Genomic DNA, 20,772 nt, shown 5'->3' on the forward strand with positions numbered 1-20,772 from the left:
CGATGGAATGCAAAAGTAAATCATGTCTTCTTTTCGCTGTTTCGACTCCTCACTCCTGACTCCTGTCTTTATCATGACTTCCACACCACACCACACCACACCCTCACCCAATCCAAATATACCCATCCGCGCCCGCTTGGCCCGACGACAGGATATCCGCCGGCGGCGGCAGGTTGTGCACGGCGTTGCGCGCGCTCGCATTCGGCACGTACGGAAACACTATGTTGGGCAGGTTGGGCGCGCGCATGTCTGCCTGCGTGCGAGACGCGACGGTGCTGCTACTACTCGGTGGAGGTGCGCTCGCCATCGGCGTCGTCATCATTGCCGTCCCTGCAATGCTGTTGGGAGCGCGACTGGCCCCTGCGTGCTCCGCGTGACTGGCCAATCCGTGCTTCAGCGCACCCGGGGGAGGGAGAGAGGGTGGCGCGGCTGAGGGCGGGTTCATGTAGCTCCAGTGCGCGGTCGAGGGCAGCTTGAGCGTTGCGAGTGGGTTGATGTGTAGCCCGTCGCTGGCTGTGAAGGGGTTGTAGAGCATATCGCTGGAGGTGTGGCTGCTGGCCAGGGTGGCTGCTGGTACTGTTGTTGCTGGGATGGCTGACGACGAGTTCTCGTCGGCCCACTGTAGGATATTGCGGTTCAATATGATAGGGCTGCGCTCACCGTCGTCGTCGTCAAAGGTGAGGTCCGTCATCAAATCGAACGTAGGTCGCATGGGGTCGGTCTGTGATGTGGTACCAACCGGCGCGCCAGTTGTGACGGATGGTGCGTTAGGCATCGTGGGAATGGCTGCATGAGCGGTCGATTTGTCACTTCTGCGCTGAGCCACCACCTGGCTTGAGATATCAGACGTATTATCTGCCGTTTCTGTGGAACGTGAGGAAGCCTGTAATCTCTGTGCTTTGGGCTCGCTTGCCCGGTCTTTCAATACGCGCTCCTCCTTGGGTTTCAGCTTGTAGCCAGCTTGGGAGAAGAGCTCAGGATACCGGATGCGAAAGCGGTCGCGCAGATCTGTTGGATGACGCATGTCGAACCCCAGCTCACAGTCGTTGCGCATCAAGTGCCAGACAGGACCGTATCGTTTGAAGCCTTTCAAGAGGTTCTTGTCGTCCGTGTCGCTGAATTCGCGGCGTGCTCGACGTTTGCTCTTGAGGAACGGCCCATGGACATCCGTCTTGCTCGTTGCAGCTTGACTGACCGAGTCTTGAACCTCCGTCTCTTCGGAAGTAGTCCACGGAACTAGCGGGACGGCATGATCTACTATGCTGTCGTTTGAAAATACTGTCCTAGGTTCACTACTTGGTCCAGAAAGCTCACCGGGTCGTTTGGTCTCAGCTTTCTCGGGTGCTGGCACCTTGACTTTGAGACCTTCGCCAGGGCGGCACACCCGGAATCGGTCTTTTAGATCCACTGCGGTTCTCCCCTGGAATTGAAAGTCCGTACAATCAAGGATCTGCTTCCATCTACCGATACCAAACCTGCTGACCCCAGTAAGCAAGTCTTCTGTCTCTTTTTGTGTCCACCTAGTTCGCTTCCGCGGTGCCTTGACTTGGCTTCGAGCCTGGCTTGAGGTCTGTGTTACTGGTGGATGATTCGCAGGCCCAATACCCGGACCCGATCTATGTGATTCTTTTTGTGGGCTATCTGCATGTCTCGCTTGCCTTGTATCATCGCTTTCAGCGTCGTTTGTCTTGTGTGGCGAGACTCGAGCTTTGGCCAGTTCCTCAGTACTGCTCGTGGAAAAGGCATTCCCAAGACCAAATCGCTCACCGACATCGCTCACGAGTCCACTTCTGTCGCTGGTGATGGGCGGAAACAATCTACTCTTGGGCGGCAGCGGAGGCGGCTGGTGCAGACCCTGTAGCAATGGCGGTATCCTAGGCCGTTTTACAGTCTTCCGTAGAGCCTGTGGTGGCTTTGGCAACTGTATGAGTGAAGCATCACTCCCAGAGATACCAATAGGGTTGTGAGTCCGGTCCCTTCTTCGTGCATCTGGTGAAATTGAGGTAGGGCCTAGTCTTGGATCATCATTCCCGATACGAAAGGCTGCATGCTGGGGGGTTTGATGACCACCTGTAGGCTGAAGGACGCGAGACGGACACGTCGAATCATTCAGTACCCGAGCAAGTGGAGCACTTGAATGCGCCTGTAACGAGGTCTTGATCCTGCTCTCAACATGGTCTTTATGGCTTTGAGAATCACGATTTAGACGTGCGTCATTAACGCTAGTTCCGGGCTCAGTATAGCGAGTAGCAACGGACGACGATGTGGTTGTCAGCACAGAAGGATCAAGGGTGACTCTTTTGTAAGGCGACTGATCTAGCAACGTCGTTATCCGAGGCTCCATCAGGGCAGGAGTGAGGTGTTGTTTGGGAGTTGGCTGTGATAGGAGCTAGGCGGAAGCGAAGCTAGCGCCTTTCTTGTCCAATCACTTTTAACTGCGCCAAAGCCTTCTCCCGAACGCAGTGTCTTTCGAATCTGTGGTGTATTGCACTATTTATTGAGGGGGCTTGCAGCTCCGATACACAAACTAGTTCAAGGTCTTGATTATGCTAGCACGCCACATGTCCAAATCCTGGTGTCCCCACCAGAGCCCTGGCTGTCTAGTGGAGATTGTGACTGGTCTAGACACCCGCTACATTCAACGCAGGGCTTGATTGATCGTAGCTGTCGAGATTCCTGACACGGCGCCGAATCCTCTTCTACCTGTAAGTGTTTGTCAGATTGTACGTGAGCACGTCTGTATACACCATATCTGTCCATAGTAGCCGCCATCAACTCCAATTCAGCCCGTCATTCAGAACCAATACGGCTCGAACCGGCGTCTTAAGACTCGGAGAATTCAAATACGCCAAGAGCTATATTGACACTTCTTCCGCTTGAGACTCGGAAAAACAAGCTGGGCATCCTTCGTGCTTTTAGTATTCAGGGATGCTGCATCAGCGCTAATGAGTTAGGCCTGCAGAGCGCTATGCCGCAGTGAGATATGAGCCGGTGGACTACAAATATTTGAGCTGCCGTCCTGTACGACGAATTAGCCATCATATCCTAGTTCTTCTGTACCGATCGCAATGTTGGTTCCCTTCGTCCAAGTTCTGGCTCTGGCTGCCACAGTCCAGTCAGCTGTCACGAAGCCTCAAGATGCTGTCAAAGATCTTCAGCACCAAGCGATTACCGCGCTCAAGAAAGTCAAAGTGAACGGGACTGAAGAATGCTCTGTGTCTAACGCTGCTGTCCGAAAAGACTGGTAAGTGCTTTCTGTTCGCCAAATGTAATGTAGTGCTTAGTTAGAGACTCATGCACGAAATAGGGACACGATGTCAGGCAGGGAGCGCAAAGCATACACGACTGCCGTGCAATGCATGCTCAATTCCCCTTCCAAGTCTGATGCATCGTTGGTTCCAGGTGCGCGCAACAGATACGACGACTTCGTCGCGCAACACATCAACCAGACTTTGTCAATCCACGGCACTGGAAACTTTTTGACTTGGGTGAGTACCTGCATATAAGCCTGGCTCGGGGGACCCTAACGTCCTACAGCATAGGCTCTTCGTCTACTCCTATGAGAAAGCATTGAGAGAAGAATGTTCATACAAGGGCTACCAGCCGTACTGGAACTGGTTCTCCTACCAGGATGACTTGAAAAGGTCCCCAGTCTTCGACGGCTCCACAACAAGTATGAGCGGCGACGGTTCCTACGTCTCTCACAACGGTAGCGTAGGCGGCGCCGGCACCATCTTCCTTCCTTCAGGAGAAGGAGGTGGCTGTCTGCAGAGCGGTCCATTCAAAGGCATGATTGCCAACCTCGGGCCTGTGTCCCCTACAATGCGGGGCCAAACGAAGGTCAATGGAAGTCTGTCATACAACCCTCGCTGCCTGAAGCGCGATTTGACTACATTCGCATCAGCGAAATGGCTCACGGTGGAGAACCTTCTGAACCTGACTGCCGGCGACGCATCGGAGAACGTCAAGCTGTTCCAAGATGAGTATGCCGAACTCGATTCTCAACTTTCCCAACGATTGGATTCTAACACTGTATCTAGGCTTCAAGGTCGATTCAAAGACGGCTTTCTCGGTCTGCATGCCGCTGGCCACTTCAGCATCGGCGGCGACGCCGGAGACGTCTTCTCTTCACCCGTCGATCCAGTCTTCTTTCTACACCATGCAATGCTGGACAGGGTTTACTGGATCTGGCAAGCTTTGCACAAAGAGCAGGCAAACACGGTCGCTGGCACACTTACGCTGAACAACAATCCACCAAGTCGCAACACTACTTTGGAGGACCTTATTCAGACAAACTATCTCGGTGTCGAAGCTACGACGATTGGTGATTCGCTTGATACATTGGGGAATAAGCCGTTGTGTTACATCTACAAGTAGAGGGGGATAGGGCTGGAGAGGCGAGTACGACGAAACGATCAAAGTATCTCAAAAACTCATGCTTCAGAACTATGAGAGATGTATTATAGCAGTAATATTAACTCCTCTTCCTTTCGCAATCTAAACATCTATAATTCGATATGGTCTCAAGACAGCACACTCAGCCCTTGGCTGGTCCCACTCCACAGCCAGATAGCAATCAGCATAAGCAGAGCCGGCACCCACCACTGCAACCAGATCGAGTACGCCGTCCTGCTCTGCACGTCCAAATGGCTCTTCAGCGGAACACCCCATTTCTGCATGACTCTGTACTCCTCCTTCATCACGGCCTTCTCCCCCTGATCCATGCTCTTTGGCGCCATCCTCAACTTGGCCAACACCTCGTCACTGACCAGCTTCGCACCCGCAAGCACGATCGGCACGCCTGTTCCTGGATGCGCGCTCGCGCCTACAAAGTATAGGTCCTCGATGGAAGCGTGCTTTGTCTTTGGGCGGAAAGCAAGAACGTTGAAGAAGGAGTGCGAGAGGCCTAGGATTGCGCCGCGATCGAGATTGAATGTGGATTTCCAGGTCACGGGCGTGTTGATGACTTCGTCGACGATGTGGGAGCGGATGTCGATGTTCAGGCGGGCTTCGATGGTCTTGAGGATCGTGTCGCGCGCCATCTGCACCATCGAATTGAAGTCTTGCGTCCTCCCTGCATTGTCCTTGGAGCCTTTGTGTAAGTCTGAACCATAGTCTTCGAGGTGGCCTACAGGGACGAGAACGACAAGAGAGTCGCATCCCTTGGGTGCTGCGGAGGGATCGACGCGCGAGGGTACGTTGACATAGAAGCTCGGTTGGTCGGGGATAAGGTGCTTCTTGAAGATGCTGTCAAAGGACTCTTTGTAGTCTTCGGCAAGGAAGATGTTGTGTGCGGAGAGTTCGGTGAATTGTCTGTCGAGTGCCCAGTAGAAGGATATGCTTGAACACGAGGCTTTGCGCCCTTGGAGGGATTTGGCATAGCTGGAAGATGGGAGGAGTTCGTTGTAAGCGTATGTCAAATCAGCGTTGCAAACAACCAGGTCTGCGGTGAGAGGCGGCCTGCCGTCCTGGAATGTTACTCCCGTTGCCCGTTTCCCGTCGTCGGAAAGCTGTATCCCTGAGACAGGGCTGTTGAACATGTATTCAACACCGTTACGCTCACCAATATTGACCAGAGCTTCGATGACCTTGTGGAATCCACCGAGAGGGTACCAGATCCCCTCAGCAAGTTCCGTGTACTGCAACAAACTGTATGTTCCAGGAGCGTCAAATGGGCTCATACCCATGTACATACTTGCAAATGTGAATACTCTCCGTAGTCTCTCGGTGCGGAAATAGACACTGGCTCGGGTGTAGATGCTCTCAAAGGGATGCAGAGCAATCAAGTGGCGCAAGAAACTCGGGCGGACCATGCTGAACAGCGAGTAGAAATTCCTCTTGAGCACATGGATGACAGACAATTCGTAGTGACGGTGGGACTCCTGCAGGAAACCAAGATAGCGTTCGAAACCATCTTTACCCTCGAATCGCTCGATTTCCTCTTTCATGACCGCAACATCAGTCGATAGCTTGAAATTTGTGCCATCGTGGAAGTGGACGTTGTAGTTGGGATTGCATTTGACCAGATGAACGCCCTCATCCTCGAGCGAAGTCCCGAGGTCCTGGAACGTCTCTTTGAATAACTCGGGGAGTAGGAGTAAACTGGGTCCTTGATCAAATCTCTGTCAACCTGTCAGTCTCAAGCGCAAAGTGCTACGTCCTTGAAATGGCATACGTAGCCGTCGCGATGTATCAGACTGCATCGCCCACCAGAGAAGTCATTCTTCTCAACAAGCGTGACTTTACATCCCGCCGCGGCGAGGCGCGCAGCCGCCGCAACACCACCAGCACCGGCACCGACAACAATTACACTGGGGCGCGCGTCGAACTCTTGTTTTCCCATATCGAAGAATTTGAATTGGCGATCTCAGGGCCAGGAACAACGGCGTGGTAAGAACGCGTCTTTACGCGGTCGTCGAAGTGGCGCAGGCGTCCGAATTCACCAAGTCATGACGTTGTGACAAGTGAATCAGTAGCGAGTGGAGCCCCGAAAGAGCCGCAGCCACGCGATAGCACTCCTTCAAGCCATCGCAACTGCCGATAGCATGTGATCAAGGACAGTTTTGCGACTACGAATTGTGTTGAAACTGTAATGTGCTGAATGTCTGTCTGAGCCCGCATCGACCTACGCTTGCTGCCGAGTTATCCAATCGGCTTCTGCCGAGCATTGATGTGCATCACTCTTCTTGAATAGGCGCTGTGATAGACAGCCCATCTGCTTGGCCACAACACTACAGGGAGTGAGTGTTGCATGTTTTTCTCTGCTGTTCTCTATACGTCGTACGATATCCGCTATTGGGGTGCTCTGAAGGGTGCAAATGAAAGCAGCAACTGACCTAGACACAATAATTGTATTCAGAACTACGACTCAAAAATCAACTTTCATACCCGGAATGAGCTTTGTAAGTGACAAGGTGGATAATACATAAGATAGTGCTATGGATCAGCAGACACTAGTAAAGACAGACTAGCATTACATTGGCAACACAGTTAGGTGAGATTTGGTGTAATCTACTCGGTAAATTCACTTTACATCGCCTACCTATCGTCTCACAAAACTTAGGCCGAGCATCCGAATTGACACCAGAGGTGGCCAGACATGTTGAGCAATGACGCTTGCGCTACGCTGACGACGGTAGCTCTCGGGCCTCACCTCATAGCAACGTCACTCGTCAAATGGGTAAACTTACAAATGCGGAAGCTGCAGGTTGAAAGTCTCAACACCACCCTGCAAATACCAACCACATCTTCGATCATACCAAATAAACGAAACTACGCCCACAATGAAGATCGCTATCACAGGAGCCCGAGGCACCGTTGGACAAGAGGTAGTCAAGCTATGTGCCAAAGCAGGTTACTCTACAGTCCAGGTGAACCGTACCGATGAGCAGAACGACGGTTTTGAGAACACCGAGATGCGCACAGCGGACGCAGCGTCTGACTATGATGCGACGGTAAAAGCATTCAAAGGCTGCGATGCAGTCATCCACCTTGCAGCCATCCCCAACCCCGTCGACAAGGCCGACCACACGGTATGACGCTCAGCAGTGCAATAACCCAAAACCAAGTATGTATTGACAATGAGGTGTAGGTGCACTCCAACAACGTCAACAGCGCGTTCAACGGCTTCCGTGCATGCGGCGAGCTCGGCATAAAGAAGATTTGCTACGCATCCAGCGTCAACGCAATCGGTCTCGCGTATGCCAACCAGCCGCTCAAGTTCAAGTACTTCCCTATCGATGAGGACTACCCCGTTAACCCTACGGATTCGTACGCGCTGGCGAAGCACGAGGCGGAGGTCCAGGCCAAGGCATTCGTAAATTGGTTCCCAGGCACGAAGATTGCGTTGATGCGCATCCACGAGGTGGCACCGAAGAAAGACGTCAAGGACGAGCACGCCGAGAACTGGCAGGAGGCTGCTGTTGGTATGTACCCTTCTCCCTGTCTATTCTGTTCCGTCTTTGCTTGTGCTCTGTATGCTGATGACATGTTTAGGCCAGCTATGGGGGTGGGTGCACCCACAAGCTACGGCGCGCGCCTGTCTCGCCGCACTTGAAAAAGCAGACAACTACGAGGGCGCGCAGATCTTCAACGTCGTTGCGCCTGACACAACACAGAAGACGCCGTCCAAGGAGCTGGCCAAGAAGCACTACCCTGACGCGGAGATAAGACAGGGCCTGGAGGGCAACAGTGCGTTCTGGACGACGGATAAAGCGAAGAAGATTCTCGGCTGGGAGCACACCGAGAAGCAGTGAATGGACGTTGGGTGGTGATGGATGCTGGACATTGACCTTGCCATGCTCGTGATGCAAAACAATCAAGACTTCCAAGTAACATGAATAATGAAAACAAATGTTGAACGAATAACTGCAGTGATTTCAAGAACGAATAATCAGTGATTTCAAGAACGAGCAACTGCAATGAATTCAAGCATATGCTTGAGGAGAAGATGTGCTGTATCTTAATTCCAGGACATCACTAGATGCAGCGTGTTCGAAGTGTAGTTGTGCAAGCATCAGCATGATGGTCCATGTGGAGAGTCTATTGTCACTCTACGGTCTACAAACAGCGACTCACACCTGCCTCAAGCTAGGATGTAGGAGCCGTGTCACCAAACTCAAAAGTCTATATTAGCGCCGTCCGCCATGCGGGATTCAAGCAATGCAAAACAGGGAGTGCGCTCTAGTGGGTGCCGTTGGGGACCTTTGCGTCCGACATCTTCTCGTCCGAGTTCTTGCCGTGGTACTCCTTGATGCCCTCGGGAGTGGCCTTGATGGTGTCCATGCCCGGGTTCCAGTTGGCGGGGCAGACCTCGCCGTACTTGTCTGTGAACTGGAAGGCGTCGATGAGACGCAGGGCCTCGTCGACGCTGCGGCCGACGGGGAGGTCGTTGATGGTGATCTGGCGCAGGACGCCGTTGGGGTCGATGAGGAACAGGCCGCGCAGCGCAATGCCCTCCTCTTCGATCAGCACGCCGTAGTCCTTGCTGATGGCGTGGTTCTTGTCGCTCAGCAGCGGGATGTTGACCTTGCCCAGGCCGCCGTCCTTCTTGGATGCGCTGGTCCATGCGAGCAGCGAGTACTCCGAGTCGGTGGATGCGAAGACCACGCGGGCGCCGCGGGCTTCAAAGTCGGAGGCACGGTCGCTGAAGGCGAGGATCTCGGTCGGGCACACAAAAGTCCAGGCCATGGGGATAAAGCCCAGGATAAGCCATTGCTTGTTGGCTGTGTACTGGTTGAGGCTGATATCTGCGGGGTGTCAGTGCTGGTCTTGCGTGTGGCATTGGAAGCTGCGAAAGCTAAACACGAGAATGGTAGACGAACCCTCGAAGGTGCCGTCAACAACGGCGGTGCCAGAGAAGGCGGGCGCAGGCCTCTGCACGCGGGCCTTGGGTGTGTAGGCGGGGAAAGACATGGCTGTGGCTGGAGCTCGAGTAGCGCAACGGAGTCGGAGGTCCGATGTCAGAAACGGTCGGTTGGTAGGCCTAGTTGTTTACTGTGGCTGGCGCAGCTTCGGTAGGAAGCGATTGAAGGTTCTTAGGTTGTAGAAGAAAATAGACAAAAGACTGCAAGAGCAGGTATTAGCAGATAAGTTGCGACAAGATGTCCGAAAGCGCGTCCGAGTTAAGCCTAGGGCGTATATAGGTGTCGGTCGTCAGTGTGGCGGACTCGGAGCAGTGAACTTAAACAGCAACCTTAAGTGCAGGAGGGAACCCGGTGGAAAGAACCAGCCGTTTGATAAAGGCTTTTACTGGTCCTGTCAGACCACGAGCATGTGCAGCGGCCCGTTACAAAACTTCCGTCATCGGCGACTTCGGCATCATGGTCGAGGCAAGCCTGCTTACACAGTGCTCATGTCGCAATGCTGTGTCCACTTATCTGCCCTTAGTCGCAGACCGCATTGTGCTGAAGCGGGCATCTGATAGCGACATGACCCACATACCATGCCACTGCGGCTCTGCTGCAGCACGACAAGCCAACACGGAACACGGCCTACTAGGTATAGTGTTGCGCCCTGTCTTGTCCGAATCCTTGCAAGCCCGCGGTACCGGTACCTGCACCCAGTCGCGGCAGGGTGGCTTGATGAAAAGCGCCGTCGCCTCGCCTATCAGTCACGAGGCTTCGCGCAATGTACGTGCGAGTGGACGCGACACACCAAAAGAGCGCGCGAGTGTGGGCATATCTCCTATCAGATGCCTGTCTGCTACCGGCACGTCTCGCCGGTTCTTCCCACGCTTGCATCGACTCCATCAGGCGTGGGAATGCACATGTGGAGCGGCACTGCTGCTGTGGACTCGTGGTTTGATGCGAGTGGCCAGTTCCTCGGCATCCCGAGTCATGAGAATCCTTACAAAGGTGCTCATGTTCTCGTCCGGGGCATTTACAAAGCCTCGTGTGCTGATTGCGCGTTGACCGGTTTTCCTGGTTTGCTACGGATGGAAGCACATGGGCTTCTACTGCACTGGGTCACGCCCTGCTCGTCGTCCAGCACCGATCGATGGCGGACTCGAGCACCTCACTAGCTTGAGAATCATTGCGCAATCTGTGTCACAAGTATACGCCTAATGCAGTGCTGTCTCATGGAGTCCGGGTGGAGTACATGCATTGTCCATTTGAGACCTGGGTATCGTAAACACCGCCGAACGCCTGCTCGTGAAACCGAGGAAACCTAATCTGGACTATGATGAAAGTCTACGTAAAAGACCGTTGAGCGGGCCAATAGCCTTTGCACCTGACATGACATCTCGGCCTCCATCTCTTGCTCTGCACACGGCTTTCTCAACCCTGCCGTCCTTGGTCACCACTAGCACGGCAGTGCGTCCATCTGACCAAGTGATGGTGATCTGTCGAACGGCCGCATCTGTCTCGAATTCAAGCATGCGGATTGGCCCATTGCCATCCTCTTCCTCGGCATCTGAACTGTCATCGCTCACGAACGCATTTAGCACTTTGCCACCAGAGGCGAAATGGTCTCCCACATCGTCTGCCCGGGCATCGGGGAGCTTTGCCTCCTTCCTCAGATCTTGAACAGTCTGGAGACGCATATGCCAACTGACCAGCTCTCTCCTCAATGCTCGTCCAAACTTGACAAGATCCTGCTCTGCGTCCTTTGCGCCATCCACGTTTCTCGTGCCTTGCGGTAACCACCTGTTGGCCAGCTGCTGTAGCGGGAGGCATGCTGGTATGGTGTGTTTGTGGATTCGCAGTCGCTTCGAGTTCCCATACTCTCTGAGCGTGAAGAGGACATGGTAGGTGTCGACAAAACTGCCGTTGACGGGCGCCTCGATGCCAACACCCAGTATGGCACCCTTGTCCACCGCGTACGGGTCAGGGTCTTTGACTTTGTATGCGGTTACACCTGCACAGGCGCGATATATGTTCTCGAGGTTTCGTTTCAACTGCTGGTCGACTACGCGCTTCGCGGTCGTATCGTTACCGAGACGCGACACGAGATGGGGTTGTGAGAGGAAAATTGAAGACAGGTTCGCGCGGTGTGCTTTCAGTCTGGCTACACGGGCACGCAGACGACTGATATCAGCGTCCAATTGTTCAGCAGAGTCCGTCGTCGACATGTCGTTGGGCGTCGTTGTCGCAAACGTCAAGCTGCGCAGTGTTGATACACAACCAGGTACCGCCGAACGCGACCGCACGTGCACCCGCGGATCGCCTCGGCTCGCGCTAACAGACTTGAGAGGCCACGGTTCCCATCCAGGGACGACCAGGGTCACGGCTCCGTCACTATACCGTACCAGTGCTGCCCGCATTCTGCTGCCGTAGCTCTTAGACACCTTTCTTGCATCTCTTCAAGTCGCTCCTTTTCACTGTACACGTTACTCTACTGCACCTCCCCTGGTCCCTGACACCTGCTGCTTCCTGCCCATTCTCAACTCCACTTTCGCTCCCGTCCGCCCGGCTCATTTCAACCGCGGAGATTTCCGAGCACCCCTCCAGAAGGGTACGCAAGCTTCCCACAAATGAGCAAACGCGCCTCCAAGTCCAAGAACCGCGGCTCTGTACCACCCAAGAGCTCCACCGACTCGCTGCGGAAGGAGGACAACAACGGACATGCAAACACCAGCGCGACTATGAACGGTGTCATCCTCGAACACCGCCGCAGGCATGCGAGTATCGACGGCACCTCGCCCTCCAGCCAGGCCGCGAGTCTTATGGGCAACTCATCCTTCACCCTCGACGATGAGGTACCGCCATTGGATGCCGAGGAGGGTCCTTCGAAAGGCTTCTTCGAGCTGTCGAAGAAGGACCAGCGCAATTTCCTGCTTCTTGTGCTGCTATACTTCCTCCAAGGCATACCCATGGGGCTGGCGCATGGTTCTGTACCATTTCTGCTCAAGAACGTCGTTTCGTACTCGGCCATTGGCGTCTTCTCGCTAGCCGCGTACCCATACTCGTTAAAGCTTCTCTGGAGTCCAATCGTAGATGCCATGTGGTCACCGAAGGTTGGCCGAAGAAAGAGCTGGATCTTGCCCATCCAGACCATCTCTGGTTTCTCCATGATCTGGCTGGGGAAAAACATCAACAGGCTGTTGGCACAGGCTGGCGAGTCAGACGGTAGCGTTTGGTCTTTCACCTGGTGGTGGTTTGCTCTGGTCTTCCTTTGCGCAACACAGGATATTGCTGTGGATGGTACGATCCTCTTTCAACATGGCATTTAGGAGCTAAGCTAACATCTCCCAGGTTGGGCTCTTACTCTCCTTTCCAATGAGAACCTCGCATACGCCTCGACCGCTCAAACTGTTGGTCTCACAGCTGGCCAGTTCCTTTCATACACGGTTTTCCTCGCCTTCAACTCGAAGGACTTCGCAAACAAATGGTTCCGCCCCGCAGGCGCAGCCGCTGAGACCGGTCTCCTCGAACTCGACAGCTACCTCACGTTCTGGGGCTGGGCGTACCTTATTGTGACCCTTGGTCTCGCTCTCATGAAGCGCGAAGACCGCGACAGGAATACCGATGGCATCAAGGAAGTTTACAAGACCATGTGGGGCATCCTCAAGCTCAAGAACATCCAATCCTTCATCATCATCCACCTAATCGCCAAGATTGGCTTCCAAGCCAACGACGCAGTCACCAGCTTGAAGCTGCTGGACAAGGGTCTCAAGCAGGAAGAGCTGTCCCTTGTGATTCTCGTCGACTTTCCCGTCGAGGTGTTCCTGGGCTACTACATTGGCAAATGGTGCCAGACATACCCACCCATGCATATATGGTGTTGGTCCTTCATCGGTCGTCTCGTGGCAGCAGGCTTCGCACAATTCGTTGTATCCATCTTCCCTGCTGGCGGCGCGACGGGCGGGTTCCTACTCATCGTTATTGCCGAACACGTGCTGTCCACCTTTATGAACACGGTCATGTTCGTTGCAGTCTCAGCATTCCATGCGAAGATCTCTGACCCTGTTATCGGCGGTACTTACATGACGCTGCTTGCTACGTACGTATCTCCCTCCCCACTTGTCACACAACGCTTTACTGACACAACCACAGCGTGTCAAACCTTGGCGGCACATTCCCGCGCTTCTTCGTCCTCAAAGCCGTCGACATGTTCACCTTCGCTACCTGCTCTCCCCCTTCCATCCCCCCAAAGACAGACCTCCTCAAGGGCCCCTTGGTCACACAGCCGTTCTCGTGTGCGCTCGAGGGCGACAAGCACCGCTGCATCAACGGCGGAGGCGTGTGCAACGTCACCACCGACGGATACTATATTGTAAACATTCTGTGCATTCTTGTCGGCATCATCACCTTCTGGGGCTACATCAAACCCGCCGTTATGCGCATACAGGCCCTACCCTTGCGCGCGTGGAGACTGGCTGCTTGAAAACGCCAGGGGTGTTGAATACATAGATGGCTAGATAGACGGGAATCGTTTACATGGGTTCGCGTGTACAAAACTGCGTTACAGGCATTGCATGTGTCTCTCTACACATTCTTCCTTGGCCAAGTGCTGGGGCTGTGCTTGCTTGACGCTGACGAGGAATCATGTTGCGTTGCAGTGGCTCGGTGATTGTGAATGAAACCCCTTGTACGGAGGGGCACCTGTGCGCAAGAAGACATGGGACCGTAGGAGCAGAAGAGAGGAGAAGAGAGGAGAAGAGGGACGAGGAGCGCCCGAGAGGCACGTAAAGATGCATAGGCGTGAACCGCTTTCAATAGCTTACATCCCCAAAGGTTTGCTCATTGATTGATGAACGCGACAAAATAAAGAAAGGACAGACATTGTTGATCGAGTGTTGGAGCCTTGTTCACCGCCCTAAACAGAGTAGGGACCAAACGTAGAAACAAGTCCGCTGCGCTGTCAAGGCCCCTCCACGAGACTTCCAAAAGGCTCCCACTCCTCGCAACCCAGATCAAGAATACCAACATATCGAGAGAAAGCCATGCGAAATCGTAGCCGATAGGACAACCGTGATCGTAGCGCAGCCGTAAGTCATGTCCTGCTCCCATCCTTCAAAACACAGCAAACGACCTTTGATCATTCAACCTCTTGTTTCGCCGGCGAATACGAGAGGCAAAGCGAAGCGTACAAGCCCATCTAGATGGCCACGGGATGCCGAGGCAGATTACAGTCGTGGTAATCGTTACAGAATGCCGTGCGCCGCTCTCGCATACAAAGACTTGGAAAGGGGTGTTGGTGTACAAATGCCGAAGAGTAATTGGGTTGCCATGGGCGCGAAAGCGATTTCGAGTATGCTGGGTTCGGATTCGCAAAGGTAGATCGGCGTCGGGACTCGGGAAGGCTATCGAGATGTTGCTGTCTATCGACGCCCAAACCTGCTGTATGAATTATTGGCATGAGTTCTAAATGAGATGATCGCAGAAAGAGATTTAAGCTCTTTCGCCACGAGGCGTGGATGGTTTGCTGTCAATTAACATGGGTACGTACTTTTGTTTCTTCTCGGCAGGTTTCAGGATCTAGGAACGCAACGTTAGTGCATGAACTGGCTAGAGAGAATCAAATGAACATACCTGGAAGGAGCATAGCAGACTCTCGTCGACGCTCATCATTGCGCCTGCGTTATCGAACTCGCCGCAGTAGTTTGGCGCACTGAATAGTGTAACGAGTTGGCGCTTGGAGAAGAACTCGTAGCCGTCTTCCACGACCTGATGGGCACGGCAGATGAGATCCATGTCGTGTTTTTGAAGGAAACGTGATACGACGTCTGGACCGAATGTGAAGCTGACACCTCTATCGTTTTCACTCCAACCAGTGATGTCCTTATCGGGGTCGGACCACAGAAGATCGCAAAGGAGGCCGCAATCAGGAATCTGCGCAGATTAGCTTCCATCCAATCCACGTTCGCAATTGGCGAGTGACGTAACAAACCCACGCAGGATCACTTACATCAGTAGGTCGCATGACTCGCCTGATCTGCTCCATGGAGTTCAGGTCCGGGCTCAAACCGCCGTGCATAGTGAAGATCTTCTCGTCGATGATAGCAGCGATCGGCAGGCAGTTGAAGCAGTCGGTAAATGTCTTCCACAGCTTGATGTTGTATCTCCGCTTGCACTCGTCGTAGAAACCGTAGATACGGTTGATTGAGGCGCACTCGTGGTTACCGCGAAGGACGAAAAAGTTCTCGGGATACTTGATCTTGTATGCGAGGAGCAGGCAGATGGTCTCTAGAGACTGCTTGCCACGGTCGACGTAGTCACCGAGGAAAAGGTAGTTGGCCTCAGGAGGGAAGCCGCCATATTCGAAGAGGCGGAGCAGATCGTAGTACTGTCCGTGAATGTCTCCGCAGATCTGTTTTGCCTATTGTCAACGACAGTCCCAAGTTTGTTGGCCTCAACTGACCTTGATTGGCGCCTCGAGCTCGAGGAGAATGGGCTGCGAGATGAAGATCTCTCGCGCCTTGGTGCACAGGTAGCGAATCTCAGTCTCGAGCAGCTGGACCTGCTTTCCGGGCCTGCTTCCTCTAACTTCTAGGAGGCGGTCTATGATAGAGTCAAGATCTACCTCGTTTTCCGCCATAGCTGTGACTTGCTACCGGCTTGGTAGAGGGTGTCGGAGGGAGCAAGGGAGAACCTCGCACGGGTGGGGCCGGAGAGAAGGAGCGCTTTAAATCGAAAGTTCTTGTTCCCTGGAAACGTGTTGTTAGCAAAGCTAGCTCCGCTGGCACATGGCGGCGACGCAGCGACCAAGGCTCTGGCACGCTGCTCTTGGCGCACACGCCTACTCGGTGAGGATGTGGGCGGACACGTGCAACGAGTAAGAGTCCAACATACCTCAAGTGCAGATGGGCCGGTCCTTGTAGACACTGGTTGCGAGCGGTGGGCGCTGTTTGGAGAATGGCTCAAAGCCCCTCAGAGACGCCTTGCGGCAGTGCTGGGTCTACTCGACGCTGGGAGTGACTCGCGAGTCGGTGTCGTCAATTGCGCACGTGCTCAACCGTGTACCTGTGCGGGCGGTGTGGTGGTCGGTTGAGGGCGCGATGGGAGCGGGGCGCTGGGGCGTTTGTTGTGGCCGAAGGGTGTCGAGTGGGATGCTGAGGGACGAAACCTCACCGCCTGGCTGCGACGTGGAATGCGGGGTCAAGAGGCGAATGCTGCGTGGTGGTGCTCGATGCTGCACGGCAGGGAAGTGAACGGTGCGTCACAAGGCTTTTACTACTCAGAAGTCGGGGCAGGTGGGTGGTGCGAGTGGTAGAGCGTCGCTGCGTGGTAGTTTTGCCTGGATTGTTTCGTCCTTGGGCTAGCGCTTGGCAGAGAAGTACGAGCTAGGCTTAACTGAGAACGCGCGGCTGACGACGAGGGATGCAATGGCAGATACTCAAAGGGCCGCTGGAAGCTGAGGCAGAGTGCAGGTGAGGCGTGTCTGAGCCTAAAGGGAGCGAGGCCTCGATGTCTGGGGGCAGGGCCTGCGCTGGATCAGTCAAGCGCTCTGTCATCATCCCGGATGTACCGCCCACTCACACGCGTTGCATAGCGGCTCGACCCAACGCCTGCATGCGCATTCTGGTGTGCTCACGAGTCCTGCGAGCAAGCACAGCATGGCAACATTTCTCTCAGTTCGCTACTAGCGGGATGCTTTCACTATATTCGAGCTGCACTCATTCGCTACCGCTGTTTGACAGCTCTCCAAGACTTCGAGTCCGACTCTCCTGCTGGGCTTGGGTGCCAACGTGCCCAACTCTGGAGACGAACTGGGCGCGTCCCCTTACGCACCGAGTATCTCTATGCGCCAGTGCGCCTGCCTTGACCACACAGACCGTTTCAGCTTCTCAACAGATATCATCGCGAACTTCTTCAGATGTTCGCAGCACTTGCTTTGTGCGCCTCTCGCTGTTGGTCGCACATCAGCGCTGGCCAGGGAACGTGAAATATCACGTGCGTGCCAGCTAGCATGTCTACTCGTCCGCGCTCATGGACGTCGGATTTTGCCATGGAAGTCATCGTCACATTCGACTGTGCAGCTACCTAAGATCGTGTCCAACTATCCGCTCTTCGTTATGCAATACGTCAAACAACGCCCCTTCCTTGCCCACAAGCAAAGCTAGATGAGCCATGGTTGCAAATCAAAAGCAGAGTCTTCCAAGCCCAACAAAAACGCCATGGAATGATTAATGATACAAAGACAGAGTCGTGACAGGTCCGTTAGAACCATGCAGGAAATGCAAGCACAGCCAGCCTTTTGGGGGAGGAAAATGCCGCCGGTGTATCGATATGCGTGAGCGTAAACGCAGAGGAACAAACAACGAGCGTGACGCAGGCGCTCAAGTCCTTCAAGCTGAAACCCATCCAACGCCATGCAAAAAGAACCATGTGCGCGAGACCTAAAACAGCAGAGATGCGGAAGGAAAACAAGCCAAAATGGTCTGACCGCACCATCGCGACTATGCAGGCGCAGATTCCTGAAAATGAACAAGACAAATCTTTTGGGTATCGCAAAAGTAATTAGATCAGGGTGATGTAGGGAGTCACCCAAGTGTACGACCTCCCGAGACAATCCCTTGGCTGGGCATCCGCGGTTGTGCTGGTCGTATGGTAGGCGAGCTGCACCCTCGCTCTGGAGAGAGATCCGAAGCCGCCGAGTCCCAGTTTTCGTCTCCTAGCGCACTTAGCCAGGTGTTGCCGAAGTCTTGTCGCAGTGCTTCGATCTTCTTCTTGTACAGATCGTTGCTCATATCGAACTCCTGCTCGGGAAGCTGTGGCGCCTTGCTGTCAGTGGTAGTATCGATGGGCGGCAGTTGCTGGTGCGTTGTGTGGGTAGTGTCAATGACGACTCGCTCGTCCTGTGAGGCCTTCTTCATGGGATCGCCAGTGATCTGGCCATTTTGTGGTTCTTCGAAACGAGGCTTGTCCGGAATTGACACGTCCGCAACGGGGTTTTGTATCCTGGGCGGTGTTCTTGCTGACGTATCTTCGTAAGAAAATGCAGTGAGGCCAGATGCAGCGGACTGCTGCATCGCCTCGGTCTGGGACAATTCGACTATCCTTCGCTTGGGCCCTTTCTTCTTCCGTTGAGAACCTTGTGCAACTTGCGAACTTCGTGCACTCTTCTGGCGTTGCAGCGAGCCGGAACGCCTGAGCCCATCATGTCCATCCGATGTAGAATCAATAGCTTTAACGACCTTGGGCGGCACATGTGGCGGGGGTGAGTCATCTTCGGCAGGCGGCTTGACAACAGGAACTCCTGGCAACTCTGGCGCTCGATCAACGAGTTGTTTTCTCTCAGCATTGCTAGGTCCTGTGGAATCAATGATGACATCCTCGGTGTAGCCAGGTGTTCTGCGAAATAGGTTGAAAATAGTAATTCGGTAATTAGGGTACGACTTGCAGAATGGGTTACGGTGGACGTAGATCTCGGTAATATCAGGTATGACAGTGAGACGTGCGAGTTCGGTAGGATCCGTCAAGTTGTTATCTCTGAGGTCGACTCGCTCCAAAGACAACAGACGCTCGATGCCGGCCAAAGAAGACAAACGATTGGAACGAAGATTCAGAGTTGTGATTGCAGGTAACGGATTACGGCCCAGGGACTGCAAGCCCTCAATCATGCAGTTGGAGAGGTTGAGAGCACGCAGGCAAGTCAGCGTGGCCAAACTATCTGGTATCTCGCTGAAGAGGTTGGCGGACAGGTCGAGTGACTGCAGAGTGTTCGTAAGCGGCGCAAGACTGTTTGAAGATATGTTGGTGAGCGCATTGTCAGCTAGACTTAAATGTCTCAGAAACCGCCATTTCGTCGAAGGTAACCAGCCCAAGGAGAGAAGATTGGACGAACTTCCCCTAGGTGTGTTTGATCGCACGCTCGATGCGGAGCTTCCAGAGGAGCGCCGGTAATTCGGCGCACTGCTCCTTCCATGAGTGTGGCTGGAGCCGTGTCGCGAGCTGGTGGGCCGAGATGGAGACGAGCTTCGCTGGCGCTGAGCCGCAGGGGTTTTGCCAGTGTAGTGTCGCGTAGCATCAGAGCTACGGGGACTCGAACCTTGTCTGCTGGGAGCATTCGGTGAAGATGGTGGGGAGTCTTCGGATCTTGCTAGGTTCGCGTGTTTCGAGGTAGGACTTGCCGTAGGCCAAGGTACCGATGGTGAATGAGGTGCTTTCGCAGATCGTCTGCGGCGCTTGTCAATGTCGTCCAAGACGATATTGATAAGAAGATCAGCCGGGTCGTCGACACCTGCTCGCTTGACAGTCAGGCTGCGGAGATTTTCAGCAAGTCGGTCCCATCCATAGAACTGGCGGAAGTCGACGTCGTAGATCTCGAGAGCTGTCACGTTTTTGAAGGCAAACAAAGGCACGGCGGTGTCGAAAGGAAACTCTTCGTAGCCCGCAATCAGGCGAGCTTTGTGATCTGGAGCCAGTCGTAAACACGGGATCTTGGTGAACGCGGAGTACAAGTATCTCAGATCCTCCTGGAGCAATGCCTTCTGCTTCTCAGCTTTGGCCACACTGTTGGATCCAATCCGCAGGCTTGACCACAGGGATGACATGCCCGACATGACACTGCGCACACTCGAAACCGAGTGGATCGAATTGCCGTCCGAGTTCTTGGTCCTGTGGCGCTGCGTGTTGCTGAGGAACGATACGTAGTTGGTAGGCGAGGCATCGGTGTGAATGTTCTCGAGCCGAACGTTCATGGGCCCGACGGGGATAGAAGTGTCCTCGAAGCGCGAGAGTAGGTAGAACAGGTGGTGCGGGGTCAAAGTCAACTTCGCGGGCTTGATCGTGGGCGAGGTGAAGGTCAAGGAAGGCAGCGAGAGCGCTGCAGCCCAGACACTGGAAGAGGAGGAGGGCGGGGGGCTCGAGGGCGCCGTGGGCGAGGAGGGAGAGATTGGATTGCTTTGGCCATGTTTGGGAGATTGACGCTGCAACTGCAGAGCATTTGCAAGCGCTTTCTCATGCGTCCGTACAAAGTACGCCAAGTTCTGCAGCACATCAGTCTCGGTCCGCTGTAGTAGTGCTCTGCGTGCACACGCACTCTTATGAAAACCTGTCCATCCTCTGTGTCCATGATTTATGGCTCGCAGACAGCGACTGCATATAGAGCGCCGGGCGTGTCTATCAGAAGGGTGGATCGAGGCGCGGTCGCTATCACGGAGGCCGCTGGCGGGAGGCACTCGGTACTCGCTTGTCACGTCGTGTCGCGGGGCCTTTGCGGAGCGCCTGCGTGCTGCGGCAAAGTCACCTGAATACTGCTGGAACAGTCAGCAGTGAAGGGCAGGTGCAGCGTGCAGAGGCCGTGTGCACCGTCGTTGCAGAGCATCAGGGCATTGTTGCTGTGCTGCAAAGCCTTGGCAGCTCGGAGGGGGAGGGTGGCCGGCGT

At 54.2% G+C, this 20,772-nt stretch overlaps 9 protein-coding genes across 9 annotated transcripts, besides 1 other annotated feature; 3 read left to right on the forward strand and 6 right to left on the reverse strand.

Moving 5' to 3' along the window:
• Positions 1 to 103: 103 nt before the first annotated feature.
• On the reverse strand, positions 104 to 2,344 carry EKO05_0004492 (uncharacterized protein; the record flags this gene model as incomplete). The annotated part of the gene is made up of 1 exon (XM_038945595.1): positions 104 to 2,344. One exon carries the CDS (start codon positions 2,342 to 2,344, stop codon positions 104 to 106), a length of 2,241 nt encoding a protein of 746 aa, XP_038800284.1.
• Positions 2,345 to 3,068: 724 nt separating this feature from the next.
• Positions 3,069 to 4,377, forward strand: EKO05_0004493 (Tyrosinase; the record flags this gene model as incomplete). The annotated part of the gene is made up of 4 exons (XM_038938876.1): positions 3,069 to 3,244; positions 3,308 to 3,488; positions 3,538 to 3,983; positions 4,041 to 4,377. 4 exons carry the CDS (start codon positions 3,069 to 3,071, stop codon positions 4,375 to 4,377), a joined length of 1,140 nt encoding a protein of 379 aa, XP_038800285.1.
• Positions 4,378 to 4,523: 146 nt separating this feature from the next.
• Positions 4,524 to 6,343, reverse strand: EKO05_0004494 (Phytoene desaturase (3,4-didehydrolycopene-forming); the record flags this gene model as incomplete). Its single annotated transcript, XM_038938847.1, has 2 exons — positions 4,524 to 6,122; positions 6,176 to 6,343. The coding sequence occupies 2 exons, from the start codon at positions 6,341 to 6,343 to the stop codon at positions 4,524 to 4,526; spliced, it is 1,767 nt and encodes a 588-aa protein (XP_038800286.1).
• Positions 6,344 to 7,283: 940 nt separating this feature from the next.
• EKO05_0004495 (uncharacterized protein) lies at positions 7,284 to 8,255 on the forward strand (the record flags this gene model as incomplete). Its single annotated transcript, XM_038938840.1, has 3 exons — positions 7,284 to 7,532; positions 7,592 to 7,925; positions 7,996 to 8,255. The coding sequence occupies 3 exons, from the start codon at positions 7,284 to 7,286 to the stop codon at positions 8,253 to 8,255; spliced, it is 843 nt and encodes a 280-aa protein (XP_038800287.1).
• Positions 8,256 to 8,682: 427 nt separating this feature from the next.
• On the reverse strand, positions 8,683 to 9,414 carry EKO05_0004496 (Thioredoxin-dependent peroxiredoxin; the record flags this gene model as incomplete). The annotated part of the gene is made up of 2 exons (XM_038938811.1): positions 8,683 to 9,248; positions 9,324 to 9,414. The coding sequence occupies 2 exons, from the start codon at positions 9,412 to 9,414 to the stop codon at positions 8,683 to 8,685; spliced, it is 657 nt and encodes a 218-aa protein (XP_038800288.1).
• A 1,264-nt stretch (positions 9,415 to 10,678) lies between these two features.
• EKO05_0004497 (uncharacterized protein) lies at positions 10,679 to 11,572 on the reverse strand (the record flags this gene model as incomplete). Its single annotated transcript, XM_038945596.1, has 1 exon — positions 10,679 to 11,572. One exon carries the CDS (start codon positions 11,570 to 11,572, stop codon positions 10,679 to 10,681), a length of 894 nt encoding a protein of 297 aa, XP_038800289.1.
• Positions 11,573 to 11,974: 402 nt separating this feature from the next.
• On the forward strand, positions 11,975 to 13,827 carry EKO05_0004498 (uncharacterized protein; the record flags this gene model as incomplete). The annotated part of the gene is made up of 3 exons (XM_038938712.1): positions 11,975 to 12,644; positions 12,696 to 13,443; positions 13,497 to 13,827. The coding sequence occupies 3 exons, from the start codon at positions 11,975 to 11,977 to the stop codon at positions 13,825 to 13,827; spliced, it is 1,749 nt and encodes a 582-aa protein (XP_038800290.1).
• Positions 13,828 to 14,834: 1,007 nt separating this feature from the next.
• EKO05_0004499 (Protein-serine/threonine phosphatase) lies at positions 14,835 to 15,981 on the reverse strand (the record flags this gene model as incomplete). Its single annotated transcript, XM_038938978.1, has 4 exons — positions 14,835 to 14,921; positions 14,976 to 15,275; positions 15,352 to 15,753; positions 15,805 to 15,981. The coding sequence occupies 4 exons, from the start codon at positions 15,979 to 15,981 to the stop codon at positions 14,835 to 14,837; spliced, it is 966 nt and encodes a 321-aa protein (XP_038800291.1).
• Positions 15,982 to 17,926: 1,945 nt separating this feature from the next.
• On the reverse strand, positions 17,927 to 20,460 carry EKO05_0004500 (uncharacterized protein; the record flags this gene model as incomplete). Its single annotated transcript, XM_038938813.1, has 2 exons — positions 17,927 to 20,374; positions 20,428 to 20,460. 2 exons carry the CDS (start codon positions 20,458 to 20,460, stop codon positions 17,927 to 17,929), a joined length of 2,481 nt encoding a protein of 826 aa, XP_038800292.1.
• Positions 20,461 to 20,654: 194 nt separating this feature from the next.
• Positions 20,655 to 20,699: a tandem repeat.
• Positions 20,700 to 20,772: the final 73 nt, after the last annotated feature.

The sequence above is a fragment of the Ascochyta rabiei genome, chromosome 6 (assembly GCF_004011695.2).
Source record: "Ascochyta rabiei chromosome 6, complete sequence".
NCBI lineage: Eukaryota > Fungi > Ascomycota > Dothideomycetes > Pleosporales > Didymellaceae > Ascochyta > Ascochyta rabiei.